The 22,460-nt window shown below is 35.3% G+C and overlaps 1 protein-coding gene across 1 annotated transcript in view; it reads right to left on the reverse strand.

Moving 5' to 3' along the window:
* Positions 1–2,417: 2,417 nt before the first annotated feature.
* CNTN6 (contactin 6) overlaps positions 2,418–22,460 on the reverse strand; it is a 295,600-nt gene continuing 275,557 nt past the window's right edge. The window contains exons 18-23 of the mRNA XM_014843193.3: positions 20,720–20,954; positions 20,498–20,613; positions 19,007–19,193; positions 6,382–6,494; positions 5,455–5,623; positions 2,418–4,598 (exon numbers count right to left, since the gene is read on the reverse strand). Coding sequence (XP_014698679.2) covers positions 4,495–4,598; positions 5,455–5,623; positions 6,382–6,494; positions 19,007–19,193; positions 20,498–20,613; positions 20,720–20,954 — 924 coding nt within the window. The 3' untranslated portion in view covers positions 2,418–4,494. The remainder of the gene's footprint in view (positions 4,599–5,454; positions 5,624–6,381; positions 6,495–19,006; positions 19,194–20,497; positions 20,614–20,719; positions 20,955–22,460) is intronic.

Below are 22,460 nucleotides of genomic sequence, written 5' to 3' on the forward strand. Positions count from 1 at the left end.
ATGAATCTGCCTTTTTATAAAAATTATTTTGTTATCTAAAGACATGAAAGAAAGCCTAATAGCTACTGTTCAAAATTTCATGAAAGAAAATAAATTTTAATATGGAAAAGTAGAAAACTTAAAATATCCAAATTTTAAGATAATGAAAAAATTCAGGATTTTAATGTTCTTTTCTCATTGTTATCTTCATTATATTAACAGCGTGTTATAAAAGGCAGATCAGATTTCCCTGACCTGTGGTTGCATTTATGGACATAACCAATAATTCCATAGAACTCAGAACATTGATGTTCAAGGGTAAGCGAGTAAGCTCTTAACTCACAAAATTTAGGTCAATAAACGTAAGGTCAAACTTAGTAATTTGATGTTAATGAGATAAAAGAAAGAAAGTATAAAAAAGAGATAAACTAAATGAGTGATTTTAAGGCTTTTGATTTTCTCAAAAGATAAAAGTCTTAAATAATAATAATAACCAAATTGATTTATAGAAAGTAACCTAGTCTTTCAGCAAATAAGGGTATTTTAAAATGGAATACATAAAGCAAACTGATATTCAGACTTTGTTTCATCAAAGAGTGGACATTTCACCTCAAAAAGCAGAAGAAAGTCATAATCTCTCAAATATCTCATAAATTATTCATTATTAAAATCTCACCACATCCTCTGAACTTGTCTCACTTTTTCACTTAATAATGAAAACTTTATCATAGCCTTGCACTTGGGAGCCACTGAATACTCCAGAGATGCTCAATGGAGTGTGAAGACGGGTCAGAATCTCTGAGGGTTCTCTGTAGTTTGAAAAACATACTCAATTTAACTATTCTTTTAGCAATATAAGATCCAATGTAAAAAGCTTAGCACAGTCATTTAAGCTAACGAAAATATAGAAAAAAACTAAAAAAGCTTTGCAGAGTTTGTGGGGGTTGAGAAAAGTTATGAAACACTGTTTTGTGCTAAAAGTTGTCGCACTATGCAGCTTGATATGGAATTATGGGGTTTAAAAGGAACTCAGAGATCTTGTTATCCCATGGTCTCATTTTTACAGATAAATAAACTGGGAAGAGTTTCTCTATAACCATTTCTAAAGTTGATGGAATTAAAATTGAATTATTTAAAATCATCAAAAAGGGTACTTTGACGGTCAATTTTATGTGTCAACTTGACTATGGTACAGGGTGCACAAATATGCTAGGGGTGTTTATGAGTGTGTTTCTGGGTGAGATGAACATTTAAATCAGTAGACTGAGTAAAGCAGATTTCCCTCCCTAACATGGATGGGCCTCATGCAATCTGTTGAAGGCCTCAATAAAATAAATGGCTGAGTAAGAAAGGATTCTTTCTCTCTGCCTAAGGATCCTTGTGCTAGGACATAGGTCTTCTCCTGTCTTCCCACTGAGATTCACATGGAAACTACACCATCAGCTCTCCTTGTTCCCAGACTTGAGACCTGGAGACTTGGAACTATACCATTGGCCCTCCTGGGTCTAGAATTCTTAGTCTCGTAATTGTGCGCCAATTCCTTATAAAGAATCCCTCTCTCTCTCTCTCAACACACACACACACACACACACACACACACACACATCCTACTAGTTCTGTTTCTCAGGAGAACTCTGACCAATTCAAATACTGAGTTCAACAGAAAAGTGATGACCATATTCTTGAATTCTAGAACAAAAACTCTCTGTTGAATTAAATATGCAGTTCTAGAGCAAATAAAGCAATAATTATAGCAGATAGGGAGTGCATAAAACTTGACATCCCAAGATGGAGTATAAACTGATAATATAGAAAGACTTAAAAGTAGTAGATTTGCTTATGTGAGGTAGTGATTACATTATTGCATTTGGAATCCAAATACATTCCAGGTCATCCCTCACTGTTTTGCATTTGCTGTTAAAGATAGCAAGCACATCCTCCTATGAGCCATCTTCTGGTGCCAGTTCAAGAAGAGACACTGACCCAGAAGGATTATAGTGTGAACAACAGAAAAAGAGAGGAAACAGACCTAAGTTGAAGTCTCATTATTTAGGCAGCCCATAGCTTTATAATGTTTTATTTTTTCTGTCAAGTCTCCTAATCTTTTTTCCCTCTTCTTCCTCCTGCTGTTTCCAGATGCAATCACATTTTTTTTCTCTTTTCTATAAGAAGTATGGAAATGAGTTATCATGTTTATAACAGTTTGTAACAGTAATATACTCTGTTAATAGAGGGATCCACTGGAAATCCTTCCTAAATGTCAAATGAGTATATACATTACACAGAATATTTTCCTGAAGTGAATTGACAGAACCACCATTGCTTTCAGTCTTTAGTGCCATTTAGTGTCAAAAGTAGGTAGACTACTAATTTTCCTTGAAGCTACGTTGGATTTTGACATGAACACAGGTTGAATCTGTTTTCATAGTCTATCAGACACTTAAGAAAGTATAGTAATTTATTTCGTTATGGTTTGGTTCATAGAAGCAGATGACAGCAACTCCATTTACTGATGACTTACAATGTTCCATGCACAATGCTAAATACTTGTGTACATTATATCCTTTAATCCTGATAATAGTGATATGGGGATGTTAAAAGATGTGTCCAAAGCTTCACTAAGAGTAGAGAGTCAGATCAATTGAGAGCCAAAGCATACACTGTTTAATATCAATGCCAAATTGTAGTCTGAAAAATTGAGTATGGATTGATGAAAAAATAAATAATATGTTAGATATTGAATAGCGCAAAATTTTAATACTTCACTAATTATAAGTTAAAGCACACTTGCAAACATATAAGAGTTATTGGTAAGAACTGACTTAGCTTTTGGACTCATACACATATAACTATATATTTAATTCACTCAATCAGTGGAAACAAAAATTTCATAGTGTATTTAACTCTCAATCTTTGCTTCGGAGAGGAGGACAAAAATCTCTCTCACCAACTTGAGAAAACCATCAAGACCATGTGCCATCGCTGGTATCTCTGATCACTACAGATGCGTGTTGGACAGGCAGCTGTTAACGTGAGTGGGCCAAACAGTATTTGCTGTTGCTTTTTTATTTTTATCCATAAAAGCACAGCCAGATCTTAAGGCATGGGGGAGAATAAGGCTCATTAATTTGTACTGTGTGCTTGACACACTATTCAGGCAAGGAGAAATTCTGAACTATGAAGAGTCATTGTCCCTCTGCTGCTGACTATGTGGAGTATTTTAAACAGCTCTCAGATACTTTAGAAAGGAAAATGACAAAATCCAGTTTTGAGGATTGTGTGATTTGAGGGTTGTGAAGATAGTTCAAATATTTTCATCATAATTAACAGGACACACCATGTTAAGAAGGCAAACCTAGTCTGACTATTTCTCACTCCTGGCTCCCCAGGATATCAAATCTAATTGGCTGGGAGCTGTAGCAGGCTGACAGCAGGACAAAGCCCTCAAGGCTATTTGTGAAGAAAATGGATGGTTACCTAAAATGGCATTGGCCCACTCATTAACCTTTCCTTCTCCCAGACTGCTTTCTCCATAATGTGCAATCCCAAGAAGTGGGACCACCGACTTAAATAGGTTCATCTCAGAGAGGAGTCAACCCACAAAAAGTTTTCTAAGCTTTGGACTGTGTAGGATCATTTTTATAGCTGCAGAAAAGATTGGCAAAAAAATATTTTGACCAAAATGTCAAAAACCTGGTTAAATAATTGTCCCAAGATTTATTTGTTGTATAAAAATAAGGCCATATGATTTGCTAACAATTTGTAATAATTACCTGAGACCTGTTCATGCAACTCTCTCCTTGGGATAATACAGAATTGATTAAAAAAATCAAACTTTGTCATGAGAAATTGCTTACTATATTCCAAAGTTGTTAAGTTATTTTAGGTGGGTGCTTATTTCCCTTCTTTTCTTTTTCTTCACCAGAAAGCACTTTTTCTGCCATAATTATTATTGAACCTCCTAGAAAAGCGAATTGAGAAGGACATCATGTATATGAACAGATTATTGGGTACAAATATTTCTTGTCCCAACTTGATTCAGAGATAAAAGCATATCATGCTTTGGAATAGCTTACATTTTTTAAGGAATCCCAAATATAAACAAATAATTATATTTTATTTCTAAGTACGGGGAAAATTTTTAATACTAAAGTAAATTGCCTGGAGTCAGTAAAAAATGTACATCTTAGGGTAACTGCAACGTATTTCGTATTTATCATCGTCATCAAGGGGAGTTATTTATAATCTCCATATAAATCACTTAAAAGACACAGCAGTTACAATTCCAAGAGTTAATTTGGAACCTTCTGAGTGTATGTAATCACTGTGAACTTTAAAATTCGAAAGTGCTTAAAACTGTTTTATTAATGTACCATAGATATTTATAAGATCTTAATAATATACATTTTTCTTCTTTCCAAATAAGTCTGTATTAAGAATGTATCTTGCAATGGGGGCTGGAGAGCTTATTTACAGAATGATTTACTTTCAAAAAACTCTCAAAGATTTATGGTTTTATTCATTGTTTAAGTGGCTGAATAGCAAACAGTAAAAAATCATGATGACAGACAGGAAATGGACTCTAGGTTCTGAGACTGGAAACCCTCTGGAACTCAAACCTGCAAGAGATAAAAATAAAGCAAAATATCTTGAGGAAAAAGTAAAATTGCTTTTTAGATTAATTTTTCCTGACTGAAAATGCCTACTCTCCTTAACAACATATTTTAGAACTCTCATTTCACTTACATTCTATTTAATTTAAGGAAGTATCTTTGACCCTCTGTCCTAGGAAATGTGTTTTAAATGTAAAAATGAAAAAGAAAAATGCCTAAGCTGTCCATGTCTGACTAAAGGGTAAATTAGAATTGGCCAACATGGGGTAGCTGATGACTTTTACTCTGTCACAGATTCAGGCAGATGACTGAGTGCTTCTTCTAAAGCAGAAATAATAAATGATTATTACATACTAAATCTGACTGATTGATGTTACTTCCTTGGAACATAGTATTGAGAGGATTTAAAAGTTGTGACTCAGCTGAATATGAATACCATGATTGATTAGTGATGTCTGCCATGAATACGGGAAGAGGGATATATGTACACATGCTTCATATTTTCTGTCCTTGCTCTCAGAAGCCTACAAGTACCCATGGAAAAACATTCTGATTTTTGTGCCAACAGAATGAATCATGCACCAATGACACACAGTTGTGTGTGTTTTTGTCATTTCTTTTTTTTTGAGATTCAAATGAGGAAACATAAAACTTTGTAATATGTGAGCATGTTGCAAATTTGAAGGATTATTTAAAGAAAAATTGATTCAATACCACTTGCTCATAATTGAAAAAGGAAACCCAGACCTTTTGTTTTTTCACCCAACATTTAGACAGGAACTGGAAAGATTCATAGAGCCCAGATTTCATGCTGCAGCTGTCTAGATTCAAAATCTCCAACAGCAATGGTGATTCAACTTACTTGACATTTTTGGAATCCTAATTTCCTCACTGCTGCTTCCATCTCCACCATCACTAACTGTTCTTATTTCAATCAAATAGTCCTCTTCAAATGGAACCAGAAGCTCAGCTGATGTATTGTTTGTTTCCAAAATATGAGTTTTACTCTGTCTGTTTTGCCGGTACAGAATCTGAATAAAATGGTGAATCAAGTTAAATGGACATGTTGCTTTTCTAAGGTTCAGACATTCTTACAGAACACTGTAAGACGTATCTTTATAAATGCTGTACTCCTCGGAAGGAAATATCCAGTCCATGCCTTTTCTTTGAATTTAGTTGTTAAGAAAAAAATTTCCTTTTTGGCCAATGCTTCTGACATGAGAATAGATTTACCTCTATTAATTAAATAGCTTGAGGCTATAATCTTTGGAGCTTGCTGTGAAAAGTCACTGGTTAGTTTGGACCCATTTCAAACGTCTGAATATATGCATTTGCCTCGAGAGGATGTGTATTACCACTGATGGAAATGATCTGCTCTGGCTATTTGACTATACTCTTGTTAGATTCCTTTTATATTGTTAAAAGATCACATCTTACTGCAACCTAAGCCCTAGAAATTTTATCTGAATGTATTCTTTGATCTCATTCTCATCTCACACTTATGACCCACATATACCATTGTCTTTTGATGGCAAGGGGAGTCACTTGAAGAAAAAACATTACATACTGTAGAATTTTATTTCTTGATGCTCCGTGACACATTACCGACCTCAGCATACAAAACTTTTCAATGAAGAATTTGAAAGCGGCAATGCTGAATATTTTCAAAACATTTTTAAAAAGATTCCTACGTTTCCACAGGCACAAGATGTATTTCCTATTTGATTGTTACATTTCTGGTTCCTTAGTAACTTACTTGATAGGATTAAATGAGAAACTAAATACTCACCTTGTAACCCAATACTTCAGACTCATTTTCCATGGTTTTTACATGCTCCCAGTTTAGGCATAATTTAGAGTTTGTCAGCTTCCAGGCAATGTTAGCTGGTGGTTGGCTTGGAGCTTTAAAAAGATAATTAAAGATCCAAATAACTATTAATTAGCCTATGTTTACTGTATGACCCCTCAACATGCAAAGAGAAAATAAGTCCTAGACGATTAGCATAGAAGGAGCTAAAAGTTTTCAGAGTCATTTGAAATATCATATTAATTCTAATCAGAGTAAGGAAATTCACTCAAATTCTGGTCATTTGGGAATGTCTGTCTGACAAACTTATGAATTAATAATGACTTGCATTCCAGTATTAATTTATTAATCATTTCTGTTTAGTTTGTTTACTTTACCATCTATAAATAGATGGAGGGCTCCATTATCTAGCGTTCCATTCAGCCATCAATCAATGAGCACGTCAGGCAAATTCAGGCTGGAAACCTTTCATATATTTCAACACAGAGATGTCCATTCCTAACAGTCTTTTACTTGTATTAATCACGACTCTTTGACTGTAAGTAATATAACCAACTCAAGATGTTTTAAGCAAAATCTTAGTAATAGCTTGTGAAGGATATGGGGAATCTCTTGGATCTCATGGAAGAAGACAACACAGCCTCAGGAAGGACAAAAGAAAAATGTCAAAAAGCCAAGAAGTTTCTCTTTCTGCTTCTCACACTAGTGTTTGCTGCATGCTCATCTTGCTTAGACAGTCTCTTTGTCATTCTTAGCACATGTGGCAGAAATCATGACTGTCCATCATATCTGAGGTTTGAAACCTCCTCTATTCAGAGATAGTCCAGGCCAGAGTTCCCAAGAGGAAGCTGATGATTGACTTAATTTGGCCATATGTCTATCTTAGCCCAATCAATTGTGGCTAGATAATGAGGAAGATGCGTGTCATTTAATACACACGGAGCTATTAGGAACCCGGAAAATGGAAAATCATTACAAACTGAGGGATCATCCCCAAAGGTATCTACTCTAAATCCAAACTGTGGCTTTTAGTTCGCTATAATTAATGTCTGGGCAAAAGGTGGTGGGAAATAAGGGAAGATGGATTTAGAATCAACCTTCTAAAGTAATGGATCTGGTCTAACTTGGAAATTTTATACACAAGAAAACTAGAGTCCAGGTTGGAAGGACATTTATCGAAAAGCATGCAGGTAATGAGCTGAGTCAAATCAGAATCCTGGTCTCTTGAATTTCAATTTAGTGTTTCTCCATGACAACACTGCTGTTTCTGAAAGATCTGAGTCCACATGATTATTTTTCAGATTTAAGAAACTGGAGGGATTAAAAATAATTCAGCTGGAAAGCAGAGGCAAAGATAAAATTACCCAGTAAGATGTTTTTGGCATCTTATATGAATTTGTGAGACTGAATGAACATAATATCTAACTCATCATAACACTGATGGAAATGGAAATGTTTTCTTATGGTCTTTTGACTCAACTGCTATTTAATCTCTTATGTGTCCCTGGAAGTGTCACAGGGTGCCTGACATTGCATTATCATGCATTCCCTTGTTTCCTCAAACCCACTACGATAACACTATTGTTTACTCAGTCCCTTACAGCCCAGGCGAGACATGGTAGAGAGACATTTTCCACTATGCTCCCATGGGGCCCAGTTCATATTTTATTATGGATTTATCACATTGAATTATAGTTATTCTTGTTCATGTGTTTCTTTAAATTTCTTGAGGGCATGTGCCTTGTTCAACTCTGTATTACCAACCTCTAGCACAGTGCTTGGCACATAGAAGGCATACAATGCATATATGTTGAACAAATGACTACGTAATAAGATGGCTAAAGAAAAACTACTCAGGGTCCTGTGTCGTTTTCTCAGGTCATGTTAATTATGTACTGGGCTGTGGGCAGATCCATAGGTGACACAATGTGGACAATCCATTCATTACATTATCCTATAATCAAGGTCCATTGCCATGGCCAAATCTGCAGAAATCCATATGGATTTATAAGTTGGACAGGCCAACTGGATTGACTAAGTCCTAGTATGCCTCCTGACAGTATAAACCCAATCAGGATTAAAGGCCTAAGTGTTTTGCAATTAGTAAGCTCTCAGTGGGTTCTTGTCAAAACATTTATTTCCAAAGGACTGGATGGCAACAATAGTATTTTTGTAACTATTTTCCCTCAACTTATCCCAAAGTGTCATTTCTAATTTCTCAGCAATAAAAAAGTTAATATAAAAATTCTCATGAGGTATCATAGTTTTAACAACTAGTATTCAGTCATGGCACATTTCTTTTATCTCTGTTCTTTAAAACGAAGCACTAACATTAACAATATCATAAAATCAATACAGAGAAAACAAAAATTCACTCCTTTGATGTCACTGGCAGTGATGGATACTGAAATTTTCATCTATTGCTGTGTCTGTTTTGTTTGTTTAGAGAAAAAGTACTGTTTTCATCACTATGAATCCAATGATGAAGCTCCAGGCTGGGAGATAGAAGAATTGCTTTCTACCAACTACGTGGACAAGGAGTTTATGACTATGGCAATGACCCTGAAACGTTTGTATTTGGTTCCTTATTTTCCAAAGCAGAAGTAAGGCATTCTATGGACATAAAAAGAGAAGAGTTCTATCAGGAATGAACTCTTGGTATGAATGGCAAATTGTATAAATTATTCAGCACGCTTTACCTCTCTTGCTAGCTAGAAGGTGGAAAGAGTTGGGCTTTGAAATCAGAGAAACTTGAATCCGTATCCAGTCTCTTCCAAGAGACCTGGTTTTCCCATCTTTGGAATGAAACTAAAATCTCCTAGTTTATAAGATTTTTAGCTTACATGAAATAAAATATGAAACATTGCTCACTTGGTTAGTGGTACATATTATAAAGCTCAATAACTATTAATTCTCTTTTTGGAGAGTAGCAGTCTCCACTGTTGTGTTATAACGTAATCAGTTTTTCAATTGTGCTCAAAGTGGTTTGTGACTAATAATACAATTCCAAAGTTTGCAAACGATTCACTTCTTAAATATAATTAGGGTATATACAAGATTTTCCCTTAATAATATTGCTCTTACTTGGGTTTTTCACCCGCTTTTTGAAAGGCAGATAAAGTGGTAGAGCCTCAGCTAATTATCTGGGAAGTTCTCATGGTCTATTGCCTTTCTTATCTTTGCCCACGAGTGTGACTCCAATGTTAATGTCTTTTGTCTGGTATTGAAAAAAAGTTTCTGAAAGCTGCTCTAGAAGACCTTACTTTAATATGAACACTGTTAACAGTTCTGGTTTCATGAGCTTGATGTATTTGATTAACTGGATTGCAGGTAACTATGATGAAACTGAAATTTCTATTACCTTGAAAAACCAAAGCACTGTCACATGGGTAATATGAAACACATGCCATAGATATTTGTATGGTCAGTGGTAAACGCAACAAACAAGCACTTTTCTATTTTTTAAAAAATTTTTCCAGGCAATTTCCAAAGACTAAATCATTTTCTATTAATCAAATGACAGAGCAACATTAAACTAGCCCTTCACAGCTCTAATGGTTTCCCTGTGATCAATTTTCTGTAGATGGCATTTATATTCAACTGTAGTTCACACTGTGAACTCAATTCAAAAACAACTTCTTATGTTACACTTCTAAGTAACAGCATGGGGTTGACATTTGGGCAAGAGAGAAAGAACATAAGCGCAAGATGAAATAAAAGCTTAATGCTTCCTTTATGTCTAAATATGGATTGATTGCATATTTACAGCGAGAAAAATCCAGCACAGAGTGCTAGTCAGTCAATGTCAGGGGCCAAATTGAACCCAAATTTGCAACACTTTCTGTTTGTGGGTCTGAATACTTCTTTCTACATAAGCAGCGCTTTTGTTTTTCTTTTCCTCTTGGAATTGAAGTACATATTTTTCCCCTTTAGTTGTAAATCTAAATTCCACTTAAGTGATGTCTGGGTAGATCACAGTATATTGGCAGTGGCCCTCAGTTGTCTCTTGAAAATACACATTTTCACTAAGCTATGATACTGTTAACCACAGATCTTTACTTTAAAATAACGATAGGGCCATCATCACCGGCAACAACAATCACAAAGACTTCCGAAGTTTTGCATTTGCTCTTCTTTCTGTTGGGAGATTCCTTTGTTCACCAGCTCCTTTTTATTTTATGTGTCATATCAAAATATGTAGCCTTTTCTATATAGGTGATCCTTTTTATGTATATCTCAGCCTCTTAATCATTTTTTCGTAGTACTTTTCAAAAATAATGGTTATTTCATTTTTTTGTTGTTTTCTTGTTTTAGGTTGACTCCTCTAAAAGAGAAATTGCCTGAAGGCAGAGATCTCACCAAATTTAATCTCCATTAGGCACTTAATCTTGTGCAGAGGTCACGGGAGGCACTATTTTCTTGAGTGATTGAATCATCCTATTTCCCCAAAAAGGCTCTGTCTTCTGTTTAGCTTACCCAATCAGAGTAGGCAGAGATTTTGGTAAATGTGAGTTCTGCTTTCTCAGAATTTATAATGGATGATCAAATATCATATTGAAAATCTAGACTGTGACAGTATGAACGTGTGATAGATGCAGAATTTTTTGCTGTCACCACAATTCAGAAGTAATCTTGATGTCATCTCAAGGACACGGAAAATCAAAGTTAGATCCCGGGATAGCACTTTGAATCAGAGGTACCTTCAACGTTTCATTAGTCATTTCTCATCTTTGCTTTGGATGTCCTTCCATGACCCTTGAAGAAAATTTTGCGACAAATTTATAAAAAGAAAGACAGTAGCTGTGCTTTCCCACTTTAAGAAATGCAAAGAAAGTGAAATCATCTCTAAAGAAGAAATGTAATAATACATATTATCACGTACCGAGCTCTCGCTGCATGGCAGCCTCTGGGTCACCTTGGTGTACATTATATCTTTCAGTTCTCATAGCAAACTCTAGAGAAGAGTATCATCATCTCTGTTTTTCAGATGAGAAAATGGGCTCTGAGTTATCAAGTGATTAGACCTGTCACACCATAGTACATGGCTGAGCTAGGATTCACATCCAACCTTCTTTCACTCTGAAGTTCCTTTTCTATTTCTTTCCAACACTGCCTCACAATGAGCCAAAATTATGGGAACACCCAGAAAAATGCAAGCACATTAAGGGGAAACTTATAGATCAGCAGAAAAGACTGTTTACAGGCATGGCAGGGGCATTGCAAACTGAGAGAACACACGACGTCAAACAAATGAATATTAAACTTAGAAGATCAGTAAGTCTGGTGCAGCCAGGGCTAGATGAGGAATGGGACAGAATGTAAGTTTGGGACAAATTGTGAACAATTTAGTACACTTTTCTCTTAGTCTTTGTTCTCTGGAATAAAGGAAACAATGAAATTTTGGAAGGAGAAGAGGGTATGATACCATTTTAGGAAGAAAAATTTCAAGGTGGTTTGAGATTTGTACTAAAGATTTGAGAGTCTTGTGGGAGAGAGAAAATTTAGATGGTTAGAGATGAAGATTATGAGCTAGCACAGTGTTCAAAGGATGGAGAGATTTAGAGAACCCATGTTCATAGTATGTCAGTCTAACAGATGCCACAACAAAAACTTTCTAAACATTTGTTTTCTCATATCTAGGAGTTAAAATACCAAACTCCTTGATTTGTTGTAATAATTAAGTGAGATAATGTATGCAGAAAATGAACACAGTGCTTGGGACATGGAAGTGCTCAATATTTTGTAACAGTGGTTGGCAGAATAAGGGCACCCCAAATGTGTCCAGACTCTCATCCCCAGACCCTGTGGATGTGTTACTTTATATGAAAAAGGGGACTTTGAAGATGTGATTAAGTCAGGATCTTGAGATGCAGAGACAATCCTGGATTCTCCAGGTGAGTTGAGTGTAATCACAAGAGTCCTTAGGAGAGAGAAAGTGAGGCAAGAGAGCCAGTCAGAGGAAATGTGATGACAGAAGCAGAGGGTCAGAGTTAGAAGGAGATTTGAAGATATTGCCTTGCTGGCATTGAAGACAGAGGAAGGGGTCACAAGCCAGGGAATGTAGGTGGTCCCTAGAAGCCAGAAAATGCAAGGAAACGAATGCTCTTCTAGAGCCTCCAAAAAGGAGTACACCATCACCCACATCTTAATTTCCAACAATTGAAATTCATTTCTCATTTCTGACCTCTAGAAATGTATAATAATAGATATGCATTGTTTTAAACCACTAATAGTGGTAATTTGATCAGCAGCAACAGGAGACTAAAGCAATTTTTATTCTTTTCTCACAATATCAGTGATATAGAATGTAAAAGACAACAAAATTAGAGGTTTGATTGTTACTCAAATACGATGAGATGGAGACTTGTAGAACCTTGTCATTCTCAAGTCCTTGTTGGCTATTTTGATAATGACACTGAAGTTTACAGCTTAGGGAAACCAAATTTGAGAAATATTGAAACAGGGTTGCCATGAAAGAAATTAGGAATTTGGGTTTTTATTTTTTTGACTCAGTCGAGAAAGAAGATGGATGCTTAAAGAAAAACTAAACTTCACATTAACTTTTCTGACTCTCCTCTCAATTTTCTCTCAGTAGATGTATTCTAGCACTGTATCCTGGGTAAATTCACTCTTGCTGATTAAACTGTTTTCAAAAGATGCTCCCACTCTTTGATGAGGCTGATCATGTGTTAACACTCAGACAAACAATAATGTTCTTGGCATTTAATCCGAACTTCAGTCATGCCGACTTGAAGAACTAAGTGGGTCAACTGAACAAACCTGATGTTTCCACATCGGAAACAAGTTTTCTGCTTAGACACATAGAATAGGTTAGCACAAACTAACACATGGTTGATTTAGGTTGCATGATGAATCAGTCTAGCAAATTCAGGTTCCAGGAAAAAAGTTACTTCTAAGATTATATATATATGTATATATATATAAGCATATGTATGTGTGTGTATATGTATGTATGCATATATGTGTATATGTATGAGTGTACATATAAATGTGTGTTTATATAGCCTTATTTTTATATCGTATATATATATATATATATATATATATACACACACACAGACACACACAAGCACATAAATATATCTTTTTGAAGTAAATAGTTTATTGTTCAGGTCTCAGCCCACCTTAAACTGGTAAATGGGTTACATGTAATAGGAGATGATGTGAATATTGGCTCAACAACTGTACTAAAATATCTGTCAGTTTATTACCATACATATCTGTGATTTTTTCTTAAGTGGGACAGACTGAGAAAGTTTACTGGGGCTATTGTTAAGTGAATAGCAAAAAATAAACTTTGGTAAATAAATAAAATTCATTCATAACTGTCCTGTTCTGTGTGTGGGCATGTTTGTGTGTCTGTTGAAGACTATTCTTAAGGGGTGTGTGTAATTCTTTTTTTTTTATTGAGGTCACATTGTTATAACATTGTGTAAATTTCAGGTGTACATTATTATATTTCAGTTTCTGTATAGACTGCATTATGTTCATCATCTAATTTTTATCCATCACCATACATGTGTGTCCCTTTATCTCTTTCACGCTTCCCCACACCCTTCTCCTCTGATAACTGCTAGTCTGTCCTCCTTATTGATGTGTTTATCTTCCAGATAGGTGTGAAATCATATGGTATTTGTCTTTCTTTGTCTGACTTATTTCACTTAGCATAATGTCCTCAAGCTCCATCCATGTTGTTACAAATGGGACAATTTTGTCTTTTTTGTGGCTGAGTAGTATTCTATTGTATATATATATATATATATATATATATATATATATACACATACATACACCACACCTTCTTTATCGATTCATCTGCTGATGGGCACTTGGGTTGATTCCACATCTTAGTTATTGTAAATAATGCTGCGATGAACGTAAGGATGCATAAGTCTCTTTCAATTTCTGATTTCGTGTTCCTTGGATAAATATCCAGCAGTGGAATAGCTGGATGGTATGGTATTTCTATTTTTAAATTTCTGAGAAATCTCCATACTGTTTCCCATAGTGGCTTCACCAGTTCACATACCCACTGGCAGTGTATGAGGGGTCCCTTTTCTCCACATCCTCCCTCTCCAACCCTTGTTATTTCTTGTTTTGACCATTATAGCCATTCCGACAGGTGTGAGGGGATATCTCATTGTAGTTTTGATCTGCATTTTTCTAATAATTAGTGATGTTGCATGTCTTTTCATGTGCCTGTTGTCCATCTGTATATCTTCTTTGGAAAAATGTGCCTTCCCATCTTCTGCCCATTTTTTGATGGGGTTGTTTGTTTTTTGTTGTTGAGTTGTATGAGTTCTTTATATATTTTGAGAATTAACCCCTTGTTGGATATATGATTTGCAAATATTTTCTCCCAGTTGGTGGGTTGTCTTTTCATTTTGCTGATGGTTTCCTTGACATGCAGAAGCTTTTTAATCTTAGGTACTCCCAATTGTTTATTTTTTATTTTGTTTTCCTTACCTGAGTAGACTTGGTATTTGAAAAGATACTGCTAAGACCAATGTCAGTGAGCATACTGCCTATATTTTCTTCTAAGAGTTTTATGATTTCAGGTCTTACATTCAAATCTTTAATACATTTTGAGCTAATTTTTGTGTATGGTGTAAGGTAATGGTCTGCTTTCATTCTTTTGCATGTGGCTGTCCAGTTTTCTCAACACCATTTAGTGAAGAGACTTTCCCATCTCCATTGTATGTTCTTGGCTCCTTTATCAAAGAGTAGCTGTCCATAGATGTGTGGTTCTATTTCTGGGCTCTCAGTTCTGTTCCATTGATCCATATCTCTATTTTTCTGCCAGTACCATGCTGTTTTGATGACTATAACTTTGCAGTATAGTTTGAATTCAGAAAGTGTGATACCTCCAACTTTGTTCTTCTTTCTCAGGGTTGCTTTGGCTATGTGGGGTCTTTTGTTGACCCATATAAATTTTCAGATTCTTTGTTCTATTTCCACGAAGAATGTCATTGGGATTCTGATTGGGATTGCAGGGAATCTGCAGACTGCTTTAGGCAATATGGAGATTTTAACTTTGTTTATTCTTCCGATCCATGAGCATAGAATATCTTTCCATTTCTTTATGTCATCATAGATTTCTTTCAACAATGTCTTATAGTTTTCAGTGTTTAGGTTGTTCACCTCCTTGGTTAAATATATTTCTAGCTATTTTAATCTTTTTGTTGTGATTGTAAATAGGATTGCATTCTTGAATTCTCTTTCTGCTAGTTTGTTATTGGTGTATAGAAAGGCAACTGATTTTGTATGTTATTATGGACCCTGCAACTTTGCTGTAGTTGTTGATTATTTCTAATAGTTTTCTGGTGGATTCTTTAGGGTTTTCTATATATAGAATCGTGTCATCCACAAATAGTGAGAGTTTTACTTCTTCCTTTCCTATATGGATCCCTCTTATTTCTCTTTTTTGCCTAATTGCTCTAGCTAAAATTTCCAGTACTATATTGAACAAGAGTGGTGAGAGTGGGCATCTTTGTCTTGTTCCTGTTCTCACAGGAATGGCTGTCAGTTTTTCACCAGTGAGTATGATGTTAGCTGTGAGTTTATCATATATAGCCTTTATTATGTTGAGGTACTTTGCTTCTGTATCCATTTTATTCAGATTTTTTATCATGAATAGATGTTTAATCTTGATGAATGTTTTCTCTGCATCTATTGAGATGATCATGTGATTTTTATTCTTCATTGTGTTAGTGTGGTGTATCACATTGATTGATTTGTGTATGTTGAACCATCTCTGCAACCCTGGAATAAATCCCACTTGATTGTGGTGCATGATTCTTTTAATGTATTGATGAATTTGATTTCTAATATTTTGTTGAGGATTTTTGCATCTACGCTCATCAGGATATTGGTCTGTAATTTTCCTTTTTTGTGCTGTCCTTGCCTCGTTGTGGGATCAGGGTAATGTTGACCTCATAGAATGAGTTGGGAAGTGTTCCATCTTCTTCAATTTTTCAGGATAGTTTAAGAAGGATAGGTATTAAATCTATGAATGTTTGGTAGAATTCTCCAGAGAAGCCGTCTGGTCCTGGACTTTTGTCTCTAGGGAGGTTTTTGATTACTGTTTCAACCCCTTTACTAGTGTTTGGTCTATTCAGATTCTCTATTTTTCCTTGATTCAGTTTTGGGAGGTTGTACGATTCTAAGAATTTATCCATTTCTTTTAGGTTATCCAATTTGTTGGTATATAGTTTTTGATATTATTGTCTTATAAACCTTTGTATTTCTGTGGTGTCCATTGTAATTTCCCCCCTTTCATTTCTGATGCTGTTTATTTGAGTCTTCTCTCTTTTTTTTCTCAGTGAGTCTAGCTAAGGCTTTGTCCATTTTGTTTATCTTTTCAAAGAACCAGCTCTTAGTTTCATTGATTCTTTCTATTGTTGTGAGATTTTTTAATGCTATCTTTACACATTTCTAATCACTCTTGATTTTGCCTGAGATAGAAACTGAATTAAACACAAGAGTTTCTGTGAGTTTGGTATCTCTCAGTCAGCTAGAGGGAAATGTCTGGGCAATCTTAAAACCACCTGATTGGAGACTTCCATCCAGATTTGCAGATTAACTGAAAGAGGCTAGTCTCCAGAAGGACCACAGAAGCAAATCATTCACACAGGTATATGACAATGGTTTCATCGAATTAGTAAACATAGAGTAAAACAGGAAGAGGAAGAGAACTACATCTCTAGCTAGCCAGTTCTTGAGGCTCACTCATGCCCCAGTCTATTTAAAGCAGGATTTGTCAAAAGCTGGTTTAAGAATTGTTGGTCCACACATACTCTCTCTTGATATGTATTGATCCTAGATGCTTTTTGTTCATCTGTTTCTTTCCTCCTTAGCAGTTCCATAGCACTTTGTATTTTCCATGGTGCTCTTACAATCAGGCACCTCATTTTTGCCCCACCAATAAGTTCGGAAAATAGTAAGGGCAGAGAGAATTTTCATTTAACAGATAAAATTAAAGCAGAAAAATGGAATGTCTTGTCTCATTTCAGGTCATGAGTTGGCAATCAACCTAGAATTAGAACACAAGTCTCTGACCGCTGGCCCAGTGATGTGTACATAAGTGGATAATACACTATAATCAAAGGCCTATTATCTGAGATGATTTTTAAGTTCTTTTTGGACATAACAAATATATTTACATGGGAGAAACCTTTATATCACTTGATTTTCAAGCTCTTTTCAACCAGGGATTTTTTTCCAAAACACAGGAGAAATAAGAATACAGCATTCAGGTGCCAGCACTGTGGCCCAGCAGTTAAGTTTACACGCTCTGCTTCGGCAGCCCAGGGTTTTGCCAGTTTGGATCCTGGGCGTGGACATGGCACTGCTCATCAGGCCATGCTGAGGTGGTGTTCCACATAGCTCAACTAGAATGACCTACAACTAGAATATACAACTATGCAGTGGGGGGCTTTGGGGAGAAAAGGAAAAGAAAAAAGAGAAGATTGGAAACAGATGTTAGCTCACCTGCCAATCTTTAAAAAAAAAAAAGTTCTGCCCTGGATATGATTGTTAAAAGAAAAAAAAGAATACAGCATTTATATGCAAGCTCTATTTTTCCTGCTGTTTTAGTAACAGTAAACTCATTTCTTAGTCTTTCTCAAAATTCAGCAATTATACTTGTTACTCTTTTTCATCAGGATTCAGAGACCAAAGAATGTATTTTAAAAAGCCTATTAACAAATAATTTATGTTCACCTTCAATATATAAGGAAGATATAAATAGTATGCAATCATAAAAAGTACATATTGTAACTACTGCTAAATAATATCTGATCAAACTTTTCCCTATTTATTACTGTGTCTCATAGTTTGGAATATTTGTGCAATGCAATCCCAGACTCAGCTATAGGACAAAGGCAGCAGCAATCGACTATTCATCCTTTACTTAGTAGGTCCTGCCTATGTGAAAGAGACCTGGTTGATTATTAAAGGAGATAAAAAGAAGCAGAAAAGTTAATTCTTGGACTTCAGGGGCTTCAACATAAAGTTCAGTGATAAGATATCCTAGAAGGAACGATCTGGATTTCTGACAGTGTTAGGATCACATCAGAGTCTGTTCTAGGACTCAAATGATAAACAAACCAAAACAAAAACAAAAGACCATTTACTAAGCATTTACTAAAGTAATATAGTACATACTTTATCTCTTCAATTTAGAACAAAGCCCTGAGGGAAACAGGTACTACTTTTTGCTCATTTTACAGATGATGATGTTGACACTGAAAGATTAAATAACCACCTACCATTTCGAGAATGGGAGGTCAGGTTTTGAACTCACCTTGGGAGAAGGCATCAAGAGTCTGTGTTCTTAAACATTACACTCTTACATCTTTCATCTATATACTCAGAATATTTCCTCTTTTGGAATTCCATAAAGATCAAAACAGTTTATTTTGTTACCAGAAAATTTCAATGATTATCCATATTTAAGGGACAAACCAACCGACCAAATAAAGGAATCAGTAAAATGATGAGGTGGGAGGAATGAAAAGGAGATTGAGCAAAGTAATGGTTCTATTCATGGATGAATCCTGGTCCCTGAAGTGGGATGTGTACTTACGAGACTTTTTGGTGGTAACATTGACTGGGGGGCTTGAGGGCCCTGTCCCAGCAGTGTTGTAAGCTCTCACGGAAGCAAAGTAGACAGTGTTAGCTTTCAGCCCTGTGATGTTTTTGGTTGTGACATTTCCGCTCACTCTAGTTTTACCAATCATGGATTCCTTGGAGTCATCTGTCCAGTATAAGACCTGGTCATTAAAAACAAAGAACATGCAATTCATTGTTTCCCAACAACTATCACCCACACTGGGATATGGGAAGAAGACAGGAGCAGAAATGGCAGAATATTTTCGAATTAAAATAGTTATACAACAGCAACAGAATAATCAAAGTCTAATATTCATAGAGAAGAAATTTAAAAAGTTACAAATTCACAATGGAAATTAGAGACCTTGGTTTAAGGAGGTTTAGAATTAAACTTTCATTCTAATTCCAAAATAAAATAAACCATGTTACCCATTTTGTGAATCATTGGATTTACAAGTTAAAGGTACAAGAAGTGATGAATGAGTCTCACCCCTTAACTTTGTGAGAATGAACGCCCATATATGTGAAGTGATTTGCCTCATTCTATATAGAATATGAATGACAGATTTAGAAGAATCTAGGATTTTTCTATCTTTTCCAAGATAACTAATTCTTTTCAAGTTGTGCTCCAATTCTCAGAGCAGATTTACCAGCGAAATTTTTCTATGGTTTAAGATCATCGAGGACTAGATGTTTACTTCTCCCCAAAAACAAATATCATTGCGATTTAAATAATTAAATAATATAAGCAACTGATCACTTTCTAAATGCTAACATTTGTCATTTTGCTGGTTAAAATCACCTGGAAAATGAGTGGGTAAAGAAGATGCGGTATATATGTGTGTATACATATATATACACACATATATATGTATATGTATATATATATATACGCACACACACAATGGAATACTCCTTAGCTATAAAAAAGAATGAAATTTTGCCATTTGTGGCAATGTGGATGAAACTTGAAGGCATTATGCTAAGTGAAATAAGTCAGATGGAGAAAGACAAATATTGTATGATTTCACTCTTACGTGGAATCTAAAAAAAACAAAACAAATAAACAAAATGAAAACAAAAACTCAAACTCAAACTCATAGAGAACAGATTGATGGTTACCAGAGAGGAAGGAAGCTGGGGGTGGGCAAAATAGGTGAAGGGTGTCAATTGTGAAGGACTGTGCCAGATTTTGCTGATGATTCCTTTATAGTGTATACAGATGTCAAATTATAATATTATATAGTTGAAATGTACATAATATTATATACCAATTTTACCTCAACAAAAAAAAAAAGGAGAAAAAAATCCACTGAAAAGACCCCTCCACTAATGCCCCTCTCTAGCATTAGACATATATTATTAAATACTAAGAACAAGGTTAGTGGTATAAGACTGTTAAACAGGAGCTATTGTGCAGTTAGCTGGCATGTTCATAAGGAAAAGTGAAACTAATGTGGATTACCTCATAGCCCAGCACTCTTCCAGTGTTTCTATTCCAGGCAATAGCATTCCACGAAACCTCCATTTCTGAAGCAGAAAAACTTTGGACAGAAGTTCCCCTTGGTGCTAGCTGAGGTTCTACCATCCAGAGAAAGACACAACTATCTTCAGCAGAGTGGTTCATGGAAAATGAATGCAAGATACTCATACAGTCTCAAGGAAGACCAGGCTGACTGCAACTTACCATCTTCCCCAGAGTAGACAATGGACACGGTACTCAGTGATCCTTCTCCTTCCTTATTGTACACACCCACTTTGACTTCAAAGGGAGAGAGGGGGATGATGCTTTCGTTTCTGTAAACAAACCTTGATGATTCCACAGACGGCACTCTTTCCTTGATCCAGGTTGTTGAGCCAACTGGCCGCAACATGATGATGTATCCAAATTCCTCTCCATTCTGTAGTTCTTCTGGAATTGACTTGGGCAGAAGTGATCAATCACTGAGCATTTACAAAAATATTTTATAGAGCTATTATAATGTTTATTGATTATTTACCTTATCTTTTATAGAGACAAACATGGATATTTACCCTGTTTAATGAATTGTTGAAAAAAATACTTTTATTTGGAATGCCAATTAGGAAAATGATCCCAATTTAATATGCTCAGATAAATAAATTAAAATTTTAAATGGAAATGTAAAACAGGTTTTACATGTTTATACCTGTTGCCATGGTTATTCATGAGTTGTGATAATAAAATGGTTTAGAAGATTGCAAGATTTTATAAGTTAAAACACAATTTTGATATGAATTTTTTTTTTGAGGAAGATTAGCCCTGAGCTAACATCTGCTGTCAATCCTCCTCTTTTTGCTGAGGAAGATTGGCCCTGAGCTAACATCCGTGCCCATCTTCCTCTACTTTATATGTGGGACGCCTACCACAGCATGGCTTGCCAAGCAGTGCCATGTGTGCACCCGGGATGCGAACTGTTGAACCCTGGGCCAACGGGCCAGCCCCTTTGATATGAATTTTTAAACTCAGCACAAAATTAACTTATTAACTATTTCAAGGCTAATTATGTTTTCCTTTCACAAAACTTTTCAACAAATTCTTGTAAGATACATGTAATATAATTTTTGCATAATAACATTTGCTTCAAGGCATATAGAGTGTTACTCAAACACAAAAGTATAAAGGACCTCTGAGTATTCTTTAAACATACACCTTCATTAGTAGTAACATTGGTGTGTACTTCTCCCAACATTAAAAAAAAAAAACTTTCCTAATTCCCACAGACAACAAGTTCTTTAAGATTCATTTAAAACCTGAACTTATTAAATTTACAAAACAAAAATAGATACAAGCTCCCCAGAACTCTACAGATATTAAAAATTATAAATAAACACATAAAATAAAAACATGAAAATAAATTTGCCTTGAATTTAGACAAATATCCCACCTGTTTCTAAGAAAGTTGTATTTAAAAATCTATGGAATTTATTTAGTTCTTCCGAAGGAAAATACTTTTCTCTTCCTTTATTTCTCTTTCTAAGTAGTTTCATAGACTAATAAAGGCATACTGAGTAGGACATAGTGTTTGAGCCTCTCATGACCATAACTCCGTTTGTAAGGTTTTCCCTATCCATAGGTATCCATTCATTGTATCACATTATCCTGTGACTTGGACCACATTTACTTACCCAGCAATAGGAACCAGAACCAAAGATACCACCTTGGTCACTATCTATGAGGTGTTCTTGTGCATAATCTCTGTATTCTATAGTGACTAATACACCCAATCAATTCCTTTCCCCTACAGAGTTTGAATATGAAACATAGGTATGCAAGGGTAATAATAGATGAACATAGAGCAGGCAATAAGTAGAAAACATACAGTCATAGGGCCACTGAGGCAGTGGAAGCTAAGGGAAATTGAAGCTATAAATTATATAGAGAAGAGATAAAATTTAGCTGTTAACTA

Source organism: Equus asinus, chromosome 21, assembly GCF_041296235.1.
Source record: "Equus asinus isolate D_3611 breed Donkey chromosome 21, EquAss-T2T_v2, whole genome shotgun sequence".
Taxonomy (NCBI): Eukaryota; Metazoa; Chordata; class Mammalia; order Perissodactyla; family Equidae; genus Equus; species Equus asinus.